General features: G+C 39.8%; 1 protein-coding gene across 1 annotated transcript in view; it reads left to right on the forward strand.

Annotated features, from left to right (window-relative positions):
• rexo1 (REX1, RNA exonuclease 1 homolog) overlaps positions 1-17,992 on the forward strand; it is a 123,255-nt gene extending 105,263 nt beyond the window's left edge. The window contains exons 13-16 of the mRNA XM_039767122.1: positions 1-11; positions 4,652-4,790; positions 11,597-11,717; positions 17,501-17,992. The exon at positions 1-11 is cut by the window's left edge and continues 105 nt beyond it. Coding sequence (XP_039623056.1) covers positions 1-11; positions 4,652-4,790; positions 11,597-11,717; positions 17,501-17,589 — 360 coding nt within the window. The 3' untranslated portion in view covers positions 17,590-17,992. The remainder of the gene's footprint in view (positions 12-4,651; positions 4,791-11,596; positions 11,718-17,500) is intronic.
• Positions 17,993-18,915: the final 923 nt, after the last annotated feature.

An 18,915-nucleotide genomic window follows, 5' to 3' on the forward strand; every position in this document is an offset into this window, starting at 1 on the left:
TATAACACAAGGTAAAGTATATGAGAGTGGAAATGAATGCACACACACACACACACACTCTTGATTTGCTTTTACTCCTCCTTCTGCTGGTTTCCTGTTGTATTGCTTGATTGTTAAAGATCTGGTATCTTGTTCAAAGGACTACCTGGTGCTTTCAGTTAATCACAGTCTTCTTCTGACATTATAACTTGGCTGACGTTGACTTCTCTATTTAAATTTCATAAGACAAGTGTTTACACTCCAAACTCTGAGACCAGTATAAGCAATTATAGTTATTCAGACACAGGGGTATAGAGGCAGAGGAACTTCCAGGAAAGGTGGAATGTTTTGAAAACAAATACCGGACAATAATGAACTTAATAAAGATAAAGTAATATTCTTAATAAATCCTGTATGTCATGTGATTGCTCCATCTATGCGAAGAAAAGATGCGCTGTTAGCCGAAATGAAAGTGTTGGTAACATTGGTTTTTTAGCCACAGGTAAAATGTAGCTTTGCAATAGCAATAATTTGGTTATTTCACAACCAACCATTTCTTGCATTTTCCACAACTTTTTGAACGCCCTTGCAATGCGTGTGGTAATATGAAGCTATATATAGTTCGCCACCACTCTTCATGAGTTAAAGCAAGCTGCATTCTTGCAAATCACTGTTTTTTCTGGTGTTGTTGGTGTGACTGATGGCACACACTTCAAGATCATTCTCCCAAGTGTGTATGAGCATGCATATATGAAATCCCAGAAAAAGAACTGCCATGTGGGTATGTGCCACGGCTAGAAGGAGCATTACATCGGCGACATTTTCTGAGAGTGAAGCGTGCTGCACAAGCCAATCAAATGTGCCTCTGCTACAGCATACACAATGCAGGTACGACAGACATGGAGAGCTGTCAGCGCAGACTCTGTGATTGTAAGAAGGAAAAGAGTGCATGAACCACCTTTCTTTGAGGACCAGAGGTCCACGTTTTTTCTATCTATTGTCATTACTGTTGTCTTTGTGGTGGAGCCTTAGCGTTGGTATCAGAAAACTACAAAACATCATCATGATTTCAGAGTAAACTACAAAAGTCCTTAATGAGTACCACTTTGTAGTTCAGAGTGCCATAAAATCTTGACTTTATTCATTCTCAGACATGGCCTCCTATTCCATGCCGGGTGTAGGCTGCTTCATAACCACTTCCCATGTTCTACTCTGGGGTCAAACAAATTCTTATTCTATTCAGTGTTTAGTACAATTCCAAGGAGTAATTCTGAGACTCCCAGTAAATGTGAAAACCGTTTATGGGATGGATTGCTCCTCTGTTAAAGTTCTTATTTTTTGTGCTATTTAATTCATAGTTCGGTTTTGTGAGTCTGAACTTTATTAAAACAGTCTTCTAGAGATGCTTGAATCGATAAGCCACTGATCGAAAATCGGATTATTTTCACTAAAAATAAGGCTTGATTGATGAATTGGCTGATCATAAAAAACGATCTTTTCAGCCCCTGCTTTTCTTAGCCTTACAGCAAATTAGTTGCAGAGCTCCTTTACGTAGGGTGGAGACATTGTCCTCTGCCATTAGACAAATGTCAAGGAAAGCCACTTTACTGATCTCAGGATTTTTTATTTTGTCCTTTTAAATTAAAACTGACACCAGTTAAGTTTGGACAGCAAGCTTGTTTTAACTGCAGCAGCTTACATTTTCAACTGAGAAAAAGAAAAGATAGACACATTTAAAATGGCTGTTTAGTTAACAATAGTCTTGTTATTTTAACAGAAAAATGTCTCTCTTACTGATAAATCTGTTAAGCGTGTTAGTCTTTTGTCGTCTTGATAAATAAATTATAAACATTTAATACATTTGCAGTTTTTTAAAAGATCTGTACTGTGTTAATTGTGTGTAATAAACTAGTAATATATAATTAAAATGGTAATCAATATTTATAATTACACCTCAAGAATTATGAGTGCCTAGCGGACACAATAAAGAATAAAACACCAGTATAAATATAGTAAATGTATACTTTAGAAGAAAAAAGAAAAAAAAAGAAGCCATATTGCAGTTAATTAAAAATGAATAGATCCTATAAGTGCATATACATTTACATTTAAGAAGCGTTTAATTGTCATTACCAATTAATTATGTGATTGTATGTATATATCTACCCAAAAATAACGGGATTGGGGGTATTGTTTTAATTCTTACTTACTAAAACTTTAGTCTCCTTCAGAGTACTCACCATGTGAATGAATGCACTTGTGCCAACGGTGTTTTTCTGTTTGACTTTCCTCCACAGTACAAAAACGCTTTCCTTTGAATTCTTTTTTTCACATGCAGGAACAAGAAAATGACATTTCCCCTCTTTTGAAAGTCGTATACCTGTGTTTTACTTAACGCTTCTTCTTTAAAAGCAGTTTCAAGCATCACTACAGTTTCGGAAGCAGTTTTCCCTAAGAGAAAACGAAAGTTAACACAGACTCGCTGTTCTCAATGATCACCCGTCAAAGAACTTGCAGAACACGTTTAATAAGCACCAAGAAAAACCGACACGGAATACCGTATGAGCAGTCGGAGCAACATCGCTTGGCAGACTGCCACAGAATACTGTAAGTGTGCTACACCTAGTGGCGAAATTCGCAACAAAGTCGAGATTGTACGCCAGATACAGATTCCGGTTATTTTTGGGTACCCTCTTATATTTCATTTTTTTGTTGTTGGAGAAATGGTGAAAACAATTTTTTTTTAATTAAGCCTTGTTTAAAAAAAAAAAAAAAGAAAGAAGCAATATGACAGCTTGTAATTATAAGCATTTTATTTTCTTTTATGCCATATTTATTATGGATACATATTTTTGTATGTATTTTAAGGAAATTTTATTTATTTTACTATTTTTATGGTCACTGAACAAACAATAAGTTTACAGAATTTCATTTTGTTAATAAAAAATGAGCAGTTAATACCTGTGATCTATAGTTTAATTATAAAAATACACCTTAATATAGGTTTTGCAGGAGCTCTTAGCGTAAAACATTTTTTTAAAAGAAAAAAGTACGGTAATCGGTCAATCAAGTAACACAATTGGTGATCGGTATTGATCTAAAAAAAAAAAACCCCTGATCAGAGCATCCCTACAATCTTCAGTATGACTTGTTTCAATCACCGTAAACATGCCACTGTTAACTAAAGTGCCAATGGTGTAAAAATATCGGACCAAGACCGTGCATGTATAGACTATGAACCGTGTTTCGTATCTTCCTTCTTCAGCTGCCAGCAATTGACATTCTGTTCACATCAGTTGTAGGATGTCATTGATTCCAACTCATTGTAAGAGAGAATAACATGTAAAAATTGTACACCTTAGAATCCAAAAAATAACCGGATTCTGTACCTGGCACGCAATCTCGACTTAGTTTTGAATTTCACCGCTAGGTGTAGCACACTTACAGTATTCAGGGGCAGTCTGCCAAAATGCATTGCTCTGTACTGTTCGTGCGGAATTCCGTGTCAGGTTTTTCTTGGCACTTATTAAACATGTTCTGCAATTTTTGTGACGCGAGTCTGCGTTAAATTTTGTTTCCTTTTAGGGAAAGCAGCTGCAGAAACTGTAGTGATGCTTCAAACTGCTTTTAATGAGGAAGCTTTAAGTAAAACACAGGTCTATGAGTTGTTTTCCTGTTTCAAACGAGGGGAAATGTCACTTGGAGACCAACCGAGATCTGCCCGACCTTCCACAATTAGGATTGACAAAAATCTTGAAAAAGTTTGCAATGCAATTTACGAAGATTGTTGTTGGACTAGAAGAGATTTCTGAATTGACTTGTGTCTCTTGGACCCTTTGCCAGCTTCTCTTCTCGCCTGATCTTTGCTCCGAGCGACTTTTTCTTGTTCCTGCATGTGAAAAAAAAGAACTAAAAGGAAAGCATTTTTGTAACGTGGAGGAAGTCAAAGAAAAAAGTTACTGCAGGCCTTGGACAACGTTCCTCTTCAGCAATTCCAAAAGTGTTTCCACCAGTGGGAAAACCATTAGGACAAGTATATTCGTTCATTCACATGGAGAGTACTTTTGAAGGAGACTAATGTTTCAGTAAGTAAAAATTATAAAAAAAAAAAATTATTTTTTTTCAATTCCAGTTATTTTTGGGTATCCCCTCGTATATTTAATCAGTTCTTCTCTGTATACATACTATTAAAGTGCCTTAAATAGTATTCTGTCTAGAAAGGTTCTATCTGAAATAAATGTTTTTGTTTGTTTGTCAGGATGAACTGTCCCTTAAAATAAAGGTCTTTAAGATCTACATCAGTCTGGCGTGATGGCCTTTCATATTATCCATATTTCTGCTAGCTGTAAAGACTTACTGTCAGCATCTTTGCTTCTTGCATGCATGGCTGAACATATCCTCGTCCTTTTGAAATCACAGCATCTTAAACAGCAAAAAAGCAAGTTAAGTGTGTTTTTGTAGCACTGAGTGACATTGGGTGATAATGTGACAATAATTACTCTCTTGCTGTTGCATTTCATCCAAGTCCAAAAAATTATCTATCTAGCTGTTGTTTTCCCAGCTTCTGTCACTTTAAGCAAGATTGAAGCCAGTGTTCACCCGTGCAATTTTGACTTTGAATTTGTGTTGTCAAATGAATACCATATGTTGTTTTCATATGTTTGTACACTAGGTTTTCTGGGGTGACAGAAGAAGATCTTGAAAACACAACTATCACAATCAGGGATGTGCAAGCCGTTCTTCTGAGCATGTTCTGCTCAGACTCCATCTTGATTGGGCACAGCCTGGAGAGTGACCTTTTTGCACTGAAGGTGATTACAATTGTATGAAAGAAAGTGAGTTGTTCACTACAGCAATTGGGGCATTGGGGCTTTAACACGAATTACCAGAGCCTACGAAAAAACTTGTAGATCCGTCCCACCTTAAATCGCTTCGAACCTCTCCATCAGCATCTTTTGTCCTTTAAATGTGTTAATAAGCAGCAAACAGCAAGCAGACTGCTATCACATCCCCCACCCCACCGGCGTTTTCTCAGCTCAAGTCTGTTTACCTGCAAGTCAGTTGCTTAGAGCTGTATAGAGTGACAAGTCAAGCAAAATCACACCTTTTATAAATACTATATCATTATTTGGAACACTTGCATTTAATGTGTACTCCGTGTCTACAGCGATCGAGTAAACACATCGTTAAAACAGAAACGTTTTTCATGTTTTAGTAATAATTGACAAAATGTAGACATGAAGTGTATAATGTGTGAAGCCTGAATTCCAAATATCAAAGAAACGCTTTCACAAAAGGTACAAATATCACAGAACAAATGTGCTTCCATTCAAAAATATAACTGCAGAAAAACTACCCACGTTAGGATGCGACATTGATACGCAGTTGCTACGACAGCTTCAGTGGCACAATGGTATCAGCTGTTGACTGGTAATCAAAGCTTCACAGGTTCGATCCCGAAGGAGTCCGTTTTGAGAAGTGAGCTGCTCATACTCTTACTATTTTAGAATAAAAACATAGATTTGATTCCAGTCTGTAACAGCTGGTGTAATTTATGATACTCGTAAAGGTTTGCTTTGTTTTTTTTTTTATTCTCTCCACTGCATTCACGATCCCAACTCAAATCAAGAGTTAACATTTGATCTGGCTCTTACATACAAAGGATGGTGCATGTGCCCAAAAAATGAACATTTATGTTACTTACGTAAAAGCCACATTGAATGTTATTTACCCATTTACCGTTATCATGATTTGAGTTTACCTCTGTTATAGCACGTCTATGTGAAAACAGCAGTGTTAAATTCGGGGGTGCGAGGGGGAGGGGACTTGCGATCATGGGCATGGCTGAGAGAATAAAACTAAATAAAAAAAAAAAAAACACAAAGCTAACCTTTACGAGTATCATAAATTACACCAGCTGTTACAGACTGGAATCAAATCTATGTTTTTATTCTAAAATAGTAAGAATACGAGCAGCTCACTTCTCAAAACGGACTCCTCCGGGATCGAACCTGTGAAACTTTGATTATCAGTCAACAGCTGATACCGTTGCGCCACCGAAGCTGTCATAGCAACTGCGTGTCAATGTCGCATCCTAACGTGGGTAGTTTTTCTGCAGTTATATTTTTGAATGGAAGCGCATTTGTTCTGTGATATTTGTACCTTTTGTGAAAGTGTTTCTTTGATATTTGAAATTCAGGCTTTACACATTATACACTTCATGTCTACATTTTGTCAATTATTACTAAAACTTAAAAAACGTTTCTGTTTTAACGATGTGTTTACTGTGCATCGATCGTTGTAGACATGGAACACGCATGAAATGCAAGTGGTCCAAATAACAATATAGTATTTATAAAAGGTGTGATTTTGCTTGACTTGTCACTCTATACAGCTCTAAGCAACTGACACGCAGGTAAACAGACTTGAGCTGAGAAAACTGTGTGGGGTGGGGGATGTGATAGCAGGCTGCTTGCTGTTTGCTGCTTATCAACACATTTAAAGGACAAAAGAAGCTGACAGAGAAGTGCGAAGCGTTTTAATGTGGGACGGATCTACGAGTTTTTTCGTAGGCTCTGGTAATTCTAGTGTTAAGTATGTATAAGCTATACATGTTTTCAGATTTTTGTCAAGTAAGTTGTTTCTCTTTTTTGTACTCTTTATGGGCCTTTTCTCTCTGGGACATGTCTAAGGTTTCCTGCACTGTTGACATGGCTTCTCATTATAACATTTTTCCAACACAGTCGATAGCTATGCCCCCTCTAGAGACTCCTAATGGTTTCTTTCATAACTGTGGGAAATGAAAGCAGTTGATCTGAATTTGAACACCATTACAACATCCACTCTGTAGCCTGCACTATAAGCATACACTCAAGTATAATGACGTCCTAAATAAAGCTCATAATGTTTTGCTACTTGAGGGAATTCCAGAGCCCTTTTTACAAAAATAAGAATTAAACAACTTCTTACTTCATTTGCTCACAGCCCTGTGAAACATTATGAACATTTCCCACTTTTTAAAATGACAAAATTTATAACAAGAAAATGCCAGCAGTTCTCTCCTGTCACTTCCTCTATTTTGAGGTCATTCATTCACATCAGACAATTTCTAAAACTTCAAAGCAGTTGCTGTCCATCTTTACCCTCACTAATTATTTTTCTGCCTCTATGCTAATGGCAAATTCAACTTTCCTTTCGACATGATGCTGCCCCTTCCTTTCTTTGTAAAGCCGGTTTATCTCCTCCAGTCTTATTACTCAGTTGGTCCACACATTATTAGCTTCTTGCTCAGTTCCACTTGTCCTTAAAACTGCTACTATCCTTAAGAAATGTGTCCCTAATTCATCTTGATCTCCATTCCTGATAACTACAAACAAACTTCTTGAATAAATGGGTTGTAGCTGAGTGAGAAGTGATTGGGATGGTAATCCGCATCCCTAAATTTGAAGCTGTGGTCCTTTCTCAAAGAGAAGCAACTCCTTCACTGATGTTAAGCAGTTAAGCAACTGTACCATGTGCAGGAGTTCAATTCTTCTTTGCCGATGAACCTCAGGGTCTTATTCATAGGCTAGGGAAGAAGCAATTGGGCGACCGATTGTCAAATCGGTGCCACTTCAACAGTATAATAACAACAACAACATTTATTTATATAGCACATTTTCATACAAAAAGTATCTCAAAGTGCTTTACATAATGAAGAATAGAAAAATAAAAGACACAGTAAGAAAAATAAAATAAGTCAACATTAATTAACATAGAATAAGAGTAAGGTCCGATGGCCAGGGTGGACAGAAAAAACAAAAAAAAAACTCCAGGCAGCTGGAGAAAAAAATAAAATTTGTAGGGATTCCAGACCATTAGACTGCCCAGTCCCCTCTGGACATTCTACCTAAAATAAATGAAACAGTCCTCTTTGGATTTTGGGTTCTCATGGAAGGACTTGATGATGATGATGGTCACGTAGACTTCTGCCTTTTAATCCATCCATTATTGTTGGAGCATCTTGAAGCTTTGAGTAGGTGGTGGTGGCGCAGGCCGCCACCACAAAGAAACCGAAAAAAGAAACGAGAGAGTAGGGGTCAGTACGGATTTTAGAGCCACCATGAATAGTTATGATGAACTGAACATACAGAGTATCAGGATTAAGTTAGTGAAGTTATGAGAAGACCATGTTACAGTAATGTGTTTTCAGCCGTGTTTTAAAGTGCTCTACTGTATCAGCCTGGCAAATTCCTATTGGCAGGCAATTACAGATTTTAGGTGCATAACAGCAGAAGGCCACCTCACCACTTCTTTTAAGTTTTGTTCTTGGAATTCTAAGGAGACACTCATTTGAGGGTCTGAGGTTACGATTTGGAATATAAGGTGTCAGACATTCCGATATATAAGATGGGGCGAGATTATTTAAGGCTTTATAAACCAGAAGCAGAATTTTAAAGTCAATTCTGAAAGACACAGGTAACCAGTGTAGTGACATCAAAACTGGAGAGATGTGCTTGGATTTTCTTTTCCTAGTTGGGATTCTAGCAGCTGCATTCTGCACTAATTGCAATCGATTGATGTCTTTTTTGGGTTGTCCTGTGAGGAGTGCGTTACAGTAATCTAGTCGACTGAAAACAAATGCGTGAACTAATTTCTCAGCATCTTTCAGTGATATAAGAGGTCTAACTTTACTTATGTTTCTTAAGTGAAAAAATGCTGTCCTAGTGATCTGATTAATATTCGATTTAAAATTCAGATTACATTCAACAATTACCCCTAAGCTTTTCACCTCCGTCTTGACTTTTAATCCTAATGTATCCAGTTTATTTCTAATAACCTCATTGTATCCATTATTGCCAATCACTAAGATTTCAGTTTTCTCTTTATTTAACTTGAGAAAGTTACTATTCATCCATTCTGAGATACAAGTCAGACATTGTGTTAATGAATGAAGGTCATCAGGTGCTATTGATAAGTACAGCTGTGTGTCATCAGCATAGCTGTGGTAGCTCACGTTGTGCCCTGAGATAATCTGACCAAACGGAAGCATGTAGATTGAGAAGAGCAGCGGATCCAGGATAGAGTCTTGTGGAACACCATATCAGATATCATGTGTCTTTGAAGTATAATTACCACAACTAACAAAGAATTTTCTCCCTTGTCAGGTAGGATTCAAACCAACTTAAGACACTGCCAGAGAGGCCCACCCATTGACTAAGGCGATTTCTAAGAATATTGTGATCAATGGTGTCAAATGCAGCACTCAGATCTAATAGGATGACAACAGATAAATGGCCTCTGTCTGCATTCACTCGCAAATCATTTACTACTTTAACGAGTGCCGTTTCTGTGCTGTGATTTGTTCTAATGAACGTTGTCCCAAACTCGGCAGTGAAGTAGGACCTTTAGTAGATGCAGAAAGTATTCAGACCTCTTCAGTTTTTTACATTATTTACTGTGTTGCACCTTTGTGCAAAAGTCATAACGATTTATTTTTTCCCACATCAAGCAACACTCAGTACACCAGAATGACTAAGCAAAAGCGGAATTTTAGAAATTTGTGCAAATTTATTAAGACTAAAAAACTGAAATAATGACACAAATTTTCCAACCATTTACTCAGTACTTAGCTGAAGTCCCTTTAACACAATTACAGCCTATAGTCTGCTTGGGTCTGATGTGTCAAGCTTCACTTGCCTGGATTTGGAGTTTTTCCGCCATTCTTCCCTGCAGATCCTGTCAAGCTCTGTCAGTTTGGATAGAGGGGATTGGTAGACGGATGTTTTCTGGTCTCCCTAAAATTGTTAGATTGGGTTCAAGTTTGAGCTCCCGTTGGGCAACTCAAGATTTCCAGAGCTGACTCCAAGCCAATCCTGTGCTGTCTTTGCTTAATCCTACGACAGTTGAAGCCTTCAGCCCAGTCTAAGATCCAAAGCCCTCTGGAGCAGGCTTTCAATAGGGATATCTCTTTACTTTGCCCAGTTCAGCTTTTGTTCAACCCTGACTAGTCTCCCAGTCCCGGATGCTTCCCCTGGAGACTTGGGTTTGCATCCCACTTTTGACGAATGGGACAGAGTTGTGATTTTGAGGCTAAGGGTCTGTGCTGGTACCCAGAAGTTGCCAGTTCGAATCCCCTTTACTGCCAAAAGAGATCCTACTCTGCTGGACCCTTGAGCAACACCCTTATAGTGCAATTGCTCCAGTGCCACTGGTTGACCCTGCACTTTGACCCCAAGGGCTAAGTGAAATCTAACAAATTCCTAATACAAGAAATTGTATAAGGCGAAATAAAGAACAAAAAAGAAAAAACATGCCTCACCAATGGAATGCTGTTGCACAACTAATGAGTGGTTCCTGGTTTCCTTGACACAAGATGCTAATCTTGCCTTCATCAGACCAAAGAATCTTGATTCTTAGTCTGAGAATCCTTCAGGCCTTTTTGCAAACTTGCAAGTGGGTTTCAGTGTGTCTGTTACTGAGAAGGGACTTACGTCTGACCCCACTGTCATAAAACCCAAATTTGTGTTGCAGTGTTGGGTGTCCTTCTGGAAGTTTCTGCCATCTCCACACACATTCTCTGGAGCTCAGCCAGGATGATCATCAAATTATTGGTCACCTCTCTTACCATGGCCCTTCCCTACAATTTCTCAGTTTCGTCAGTTCTAGGAGGAATTATGGTTGTTCCAATCTCCTACCGTTTCACATTTACGGACGCCACTGTACTCTTGGGAACCTTCAGTGCTGCAGACATTTTTCTGTAGCCTTCTAAAAGCCTGTGCCTCAACACCGTCCCATCTCTAAGCTATGTAAGCAAATTCTTTGACCTCAAGGCTCTACTGTGAGACCCTCTATCGAAAGCTATGCACCTTTCAAAATTAGTTCAAATCAATTGAATTCACCACAGGTGGACTTCAAACAAGGAATAGAAACATCTCAGTGATGATCAGTAGAATGGAATGCAAGCGAGCTAGATTTCAGGTGTCATAGAGGGTCTGAATACTTGTGACAGTGTAGTATTTTTTTAAGAAATTTGCAGAAGTTTCTAAAATCCTGGGGGGAAGAGAGTCTGGTTGACGTGGTTTTAGCATATAGTTAGAAGGCTTCTTTGGAGTGTCCGGTGAAAGATGTATAAGACATGGCCCACTGGGATAAGACTGATGGGCAAACCCAGACCACTATGGAGGGGGTTACATGTATTGACTGGCCTGGGACCATCTTGGAATATCCCAGTAAATGGTGGAAGAAGTTCTATAAGTTGGGTAAGCACAACATAGGGTGTTGCAATCTTGATCTTCATTAGGATAGGTCTAGTGAAGATAATGATGATAGTTGAGTATACATTAGTGATGATTTCGACTTTAGAAAGACCTTAACCTGAGCTCAACAACTCCAAAAATAATATTCCATGTTTAGGCCACTCTGCAGTGCATGTTGGGTGGGTGAATGGGATTTGTGGTTTTGAGGGCGTTGCGTCTAGCTGGCTTTCTTCAGCTTGTGTCAGTGGTTTAACCATAGAAGACCTTTCATGCTTCTGAAAGTATAACCAAAAAGAACAATATCCCCTTTGCCCTACAACTTCCTCAGTTTGCATCAAATGTAATCGATTCATTTGTTGTTTTTTTTATTATTATTTTAGTTAATTCACAGCACTGTTGTTGACACTGCAATTGTCTTCCCGCACCGCCTGGGACCGCCTCACAAACGAGCCCTTAGAAATTTAATGGCAGACTACCTCAAGCGCATCATTCAGGACAATGGTAAGCCTTCAGTTTCTTTTGTCACCAATGTGACGAGGTGTGCTATTCAAACTGTGCTGTTGAGGAAGTTCCTCTGTTGGTTATTTTATTTTACCAGTGCTATGTGGTTATAGTTAACTATGGCGTATGCGTGAATGTTTATAGCACCCCACATGTACAGCTTCATTTGCACATTGACAGCTGCCTTAAGCAAACTGAGACTTTGGTGTAGCTGCTTTATAGTTTACTACATGCATGGCTTTGCACATGGACACCTGCATCAAACAAAGAAACTTACTAGCAAGCATTAGCGGACCAAAGGATTGTCTTCAGTCCAGAACATCACTCAACATCTGTGCCACATGCCAAACCAATAAAGCAAAATTCATAAAAACACAGTAAAAATCAAAAGTATGAAATGTATTGAAATGAGTATTTTAAGATTACTTTCTTTAGGACACAGATGATGATGAGCTGTAGAAGAAATTAATACTGTTAAAAAAACTATAAATGAACTATAAGCCATCAGACAGGAGGAAGCTTTTTGTTGTGTCTCTAATTCCTCTTCATGAATAGGGAGCACCCTGAGCAGAAGTGTCAAAAGAATGGTCGTGAAGCAAAGACACTCATACTTATACTTATAGATAACTGAATTTACAAAATAGTGTTAAATTATTGCTTACATACCAATTGATATGTACTCTTCTTCTTCTTTTGGCTGCTCCTGTTAGGGGTTGCCACAGCAGATCATCTTCTTCCATATCTTTCTGTCCTCTCCATCTTGTTCTGTCACCCCCATCACCTGCATGTCCTCTATTACCACATCCATAAACCTTCTCTTAGGCCTTCCTCTTCTCCTCTTCCCTGGCAGCTTTATTCTTAACTTCCTTCTCCCAATATACCCAGCATCTCTCCTCTGCACATGTCCAAATCAATGCAATCTCGCCTCTCTGACTTTGTCTCCCAACAGTCCAAATTGAGCTGACCCTCTAATGTCCTCATTTCTAATCATGTCCATCCTCATCACACCCAATGCAAATCTCAGCATCTTTAACTCTGCCACCTCCAGCTCTGCCTCCTGCTTTCTGGTCAGTGCCACCGTCTCCAACCAATATAACATAGCTGGTCTCACTGCCGTCCTGTAGACCTTCCCTTTCACTCTTGCTGATACCTGTCTGTCACAATTTACTCATGACACTCTTCTCCACTCACTCCACCCTGTCTGTTCTCTCTTCTTCACTTCTCTTCCACAATCCCCATTACTTTGTACTGCCGATCCCAAGTGTTTAAACTCATCCACCTTTACCAATTCTACTCCCTGCATCCTCACCACTCCACTGACCTCCCTCTCATTCACACACATGTATTCTGTCTTGGTGGTCCTACTGACCAATTTATCTCAGTATTTGTGTGCCATCTAGCAGATAAATCCAAACAATGCATCACAGGTGACTAATCTTGATGTTTATCCCCCTTCCCTTTATGTTGATTGGTCGATATTTCCATTCATCCTGAAGGTGTTCATTAAAATGGAATTCAATTTCTGCTCCTGTTGGCCTGTTGCAATGACTTACTCAGGGTCACCTAGCGGGTCCCCTTTACATTACACACCAGCACTATACTTTTGGGGCTAAAATCTGAGTAAATGTATGTGTGTGCCCGTGCATACACACTACACACACATCTCCGTTATAATTGTACTATTCTTCAGCTTTGTGTGAAGTTTTTCTTTCTAAATTATTCTATGTATGTTAATCTGTATGTGGCATTGTGTTCTGTTTTAAGCAGCTCCAAATCTACCAAGTCAAATTCCCATACATTGAGTACCGGCAAGTAAAAGTGATTTTTGACATAAACCTGTTTAGATTCCACACTAACCCTTTGCTTACACAAGAAACACAAAAGCAGTGCATGTACCTGTTCTAAAACTGCGCATATGCCATGTCCCATGTGTTTTTAGCCACTCCCACTTCTCCTCCCACCAGTATCCATGTATGGCTTTAAAATACCATTTTTGAATATTCATGACCTAATCACCATGTACATTTGGCCATGTTCCTGAGACATCTTTACTACAAACCATGGGAGGGAACAGAAAACAAACCTTAATTGAATGTGAACTTGAGATATTACTTACATTTGGCGGAATTTAAGGAGTGGCAGTGAGGTCTATTCCCCCCTTCATGGACACATTATGCTATTAAAATATGTCTTAAATAAAGGGCACTTTTAACTCAGTTATTAAAGATCACACTTGAGGTAAATATGTTAATCAATAAATTAGGCACAGGGTGATACACCGATAGCATTTCTGTCTCTTAGAATGAAGTCTGGTGGACACCTCAGGTGCTCCTTCTGTGGAGTTTGTAGGTGGGTCTGCATGACCTTCCCTGGTTCCACCACACCCCAATCCCCCAGACTGCACATTCAGTGAATTTTCGATGGTAAGTCGGCCCTGTGTGTGTTCACCATGTCCAAGGGTTGTTCCTGCCTTTGCCTGTTGCTTGGTACCCTGGACAGCCAGGTTTATAGGATGGATGGATCAATGAATGCTGTAATTCACGGGTGTCGAACTCCGGTCCTGGAGGGCCGCAATGGCTGCAGGTTTTCATTCTAACCATCTTCATCAGTGACCCATGTTTTGCTGCTAATTAACTTCTTTTGCCTTAGTTTTAATTGACTTGACTCCGGCCCCTTCGTTGTTTCTTTTTCCTTAATTAGCAGCCAAACAATAGATAGATACAGTGCATCTGGAAAGTATTCAGAGCACATCACTTTTTCCACATTTTGTTATGTTACAGCCTTATTCCAAAATGGATTAAATTCATTTTTTTCCTCAGAATTCTACACACAACACCCCATAATGACAACGTGAAAAACGTTTACTTGAGATTTTTGCAAATATATTAAAAATAAAAAAATTGAGAAAGCACATGTACATAAGTATTCACAGCCTTTGCCATGAAGCTCCAAATTGAGCTCAGGTGCATCCTGTTTCCTCTGATCATCCTTGAGATGTTTAATTGGAGTCCACCTGTGGTCAATTCAGTTGATGTGACCTGATTTGGAAAGGTACACACCTGTCTATAGAAGGTCCCTCAGTTGACAGTTCATGTCAGAGCACAAACCAAGCATGAAGTCAAAGGAATTGTCTGTAGACCTCCGAGACAGGATTGTCTTGAGGCACAAATCTGGGGAAGGGCACAGAAACATTTCTGCTGCTTGGATGGTCCCAATGAGCACAGTGGCCTCCATCAACAGTAAGTGGAAGAAGTTCGAAACCACCAGGACTCTTCCTAGAGCTGGCCGGCCGGCCATCTAAACTGAGCGATCGGGGGAGAAGGGCCTTAGTCAGGGAGGTGACCAAGGACCCGATGGTCACTCTGTCAGAGCTCCAGAGGTCCTCTGTGGAGAGAGGAGAACCTTCCAGAAGGACAACCATCTCTGCAGCAATCCTCCAATCAGGCCAGACGGAAGCCACTCCTTAGTAAAAGGCACATGGCAGCCCGCCTGGAGTTTGTCAAAAGGCACCTGAAGGACTCTCAGACCATGAGAAATAAAATTCTCTGGTCTGATGAGACAAAGATTGAACTCTTTGGTGTGAATGCCAGGCGTCACGTTTGGAGGAAACCAGGCACCGCTCATCAGCAGGCCAATACCATCCTTACAGTGAAGCATGGTAGTGGCAACATCACGCTGTGGGGATGTAACTGGGAGACTAGTCAGGATAAAGGGAAAGATGACTGCAGCAATGTACAGAGACATCCTGGATGAAAACCTGCTCCAGAGCGCTCTTGACCTCAGACTGGGGCGACGGTTCATCTTTCAGCAGGACAACGACCCTAAGCACACAGCCAAGATATCAGAGGAGTGGCTTCAGGACAACTCTGTGAATGTCCTTGAGTGGCCCAGCCAGAACCCAGACTTGAATCCGATTGAACATCTCTGGAGAGATCTTAAAATGGCTGTGCACCGACGCTTCCCATCCAACCTGATGGAGCTTGAGAGGTGCTGCAAAGAGGAATGGGCGAAACTGGCCAAGGATAGGTGTGCCAAGCTTGTGGCATCAGATTCAAAAAGACTTGAGGCTGGAATTGCTGCGACAAAGTATTGAGCAAAGGCTGTGAATACTTATGTACATGTGATTTCTCAGTTTTTTTATTTTTAATAAATTTGCAAAAACCTCAAGTAAATTTTTTTCATGTTGTCATTATGGGGTGTTGTGTGTAGAATTCTGAGGAAAAAATGAATTTAATCCATTTTGTAATAAGGCTGTAACGTAAGAAAATGTGGAAAAAGTGAGGCGCTGTGAATACTTTCCTGATGCACTGTATATAGATAGATAGATATGAAAGGCACTATATAACATAGATAGATATTTTATTAATCCCGAAGAGGAAATTCACATATTCCAGCAGCAGCATACTGATAAAAAACAATATTAAATTAAAGAGTAATAAAAGCGTAGTGAAAGTTAAAAAGTGGAGGGGTGGAGAGTGCAATGCAGGTATCACAGACAATAACTTTGTATAATGTTAACATTTACCCCCCCCGAGTCACATAGTGTGGGGTCTCCTCAGTCTGTCAGTGAAGCTGCTCCTCTGTCTGGAGATGATCCTGTTCAATGGATTCTCCATGATTGGCAGCAGCCTGCTCAGCGCCCGTCGCTCTGCCACGGAAGTCAAACTGTCCAGCTCCGTGCCTACAATAGAGCCTGCCTTCCTCACCAGTTTGTCCGTCTTCTTTATGCTGCCTCCCCAGCACACCACCACGTAAAAGAGGGCGCTCGCCACAACCGTCTGACAGAACATCTGTAGAATCTTATTGCAGATTAATAATAATTAGTTAAAAATTATTAATTAAATATTAATAATTAAATAAATTAATAATGAGACACAAGACAAGGTGCCACAGGACCAGCTCACCTGTGCCCATCGTACAATATCAGAAAATAAAGAAAGGCGAGGGTCTCAGTAAGGCTGATCTCTCAGGTCACCAAAACATTTTGAGAGTGTTCTTAGTGAAAGGTCAAGCAAAATGCCACCTTTTATTGGCTAACTAAAAAATCATCAGTTTTGGAAGTGTCTGCTGTGGCAGAAAGAGGGCAGCAACAAGCTGTGGAATTAAACAACGGGTTTAATTAACAGCAAAAATCGGCTTCTCATTAAGAGATTGGTTGGAGTTTGAAATCCCAGTTTAGCTGGTCATCTGTTGGCTCCTTTCACACCTCATTTCTGTTTGGCTATCATTTAATGGAGGGAAAAGACAGCTGACCTCGGACAACTTCCTTTTTTGGAGCTCATCTGTTAAGACACAGGAAAGATGATCTTTCCTTCTTTAGGGCCCCATCTGTAACGTACACCAAACAAACGGTTGGCCGATTTGCGTAATATAAAATGAAATGCTCAGGTAAATGATATTGTTAAGTAAGGGGAAGGAAGGAAAACAATTAAAGCCAACTGAAAAGGGAAATCTGCGCTCTTCTGGCTTGCAATGCATGGATCCTATGTGCTCAGCGGTGACTGAATAAAGACAGATTGATTAAACTTTTCCTGTCTTCCTTGAGGGTTACTTCCACAACAGACCTACCACCAGACGGACGGACAGACAGACACTTTTTATTAAGGTGGCTGTTAGTGCCACCAGTAGTGGAGGGTACTGTATGTGTTAATTATATTCCCTTAATGGGCAGGAGTGTTACTAACACGGGATTGGATATTTTCTTACTATCAATGCATTAAGAATTTTTTCTTTTTTTGTTTTTATTTTCTTATTCCCCCAAAACCGTGCATTGTGTGGAACAGTGGAAGGACACGATTCTAGCGAGGATGCCAGAGCTTGTATGGAGCTGATGCTCTGGAAGATCAAGGAGGATGCAAAAGTGATGAGATGATGCTCCTTCGCTTTGACAATGACATACCAGAAAAGACGAATAAAAAAAGGAACGTTGACGCAACTCGGACGTAAAGCTGCGGATGGTAATGCACTTAGACAAGCGGCTCAAGGAGCAGTGGGCAGGGAGGCACAAGAATGTGTGAGGCCTTTCTGGAAAAGGAAAACCTTAATCTGCGGAATGAGGTTGGCTCGACCTGCCCCACCCGGGGGGGATGCCTGGAGCTCCTTGCTTGGGATCCCGATGGGGTGACAGATGCTGTTTGGGAGGTGACACAGTAAAGCAGTGTTGTGTTGTTGTGTCCCCTTTTTATAATGTTATTGGCATTATTTGTTTGTTAAATTGCCTTTAAGGTGCCACTTATGTTACAAAGTCTGAAAGAGAAATGTTAAAAAAAAAAAAATCGTTAAAGCCATCATATTAAAGAAAAGACTCGAGCAGTTAGTTTTGACAAACAAGCCAAAGTAAAGTAAAATATTTGTTCATTTGTTTGTTTCGAAGATGAAGGTAACACTGATTTACAGCGCTTGGCCTCTGAGAGACGGTTGCTGGCCCGAGCCCACGTAAATATTTATTCAAAGTTCTGTGTGGATCTCAGAGATCTGGTTACTAATTGATGAGATGTGATCATCGGCTCTTAGAATTACTAATGTTATTTTAAAAATATGAACAAGTAGACGGTGACAGATATCATTTCACCAAACCTAATGTGCATCTTCTTCACAGATCCAGACAAGTCAAGTCTCGGCACCACAGAGTATACCCGTTCATCGTAATCGAGCAAAAACCTACAGGTAGGGTGGAAAGGGGGTGGAGACGGGGTGGTCTGGTTACTACCTGCTAATAGCAATTTTACATTGACCAGTGTAACTTTAAAGTGCAATTGGAAATGTTGGGGCGGTGTGCCCGTAGAACTTGAGGACCAGGGCCGCCACTCCACTTCACTCCACCCCCTTCCATGTCTCTTTGGGGTAAGAGGATGGGTTATGGGCGAGGACGACGTCATGTGATTACTTTAGTGACGGTGCCCCCTAAACGGAATGGGAGTCTCCGCACCTTCCTCTGGTAATCTAAGCAAACCGAAAAAAAAAAAATGGAGCTCAAATATCACGAGAGGAGATTCTAAAATTTGCCTGCAATGAGGAGGCCAGTTGACTTGTAAATATAATGTAACATAATTTCTGTTTTTTTTTTTTATGTTTCTATGTTTTTTTTTTTTTTTTTTAAATTAAAACCCAAATATCCTTTAGTCTTTGCTTTGATGTGTTTTATTTTTTATTTTGTCGTTAATCTATTAGAATCTTAAGATTTCCGGTCTCTCTCTTC

The sequence above is a fragment of the Polypterus senegalus genome, chromosome 10, assembly GCF_016835505.1.
Source record: "Polypterus senegalus isolate Bchr_013 chromosome 10, ASM1683550v1, whole genome shotgun sequence".
In the NCBI taxonomy this organism is placed as follows: domain Eukaryota; kingdom Metazoa; phylum Chordata; class Cladistia; order Polypteriformes; family Polypteridae; genus Polypterus; species Polypterus senegalus.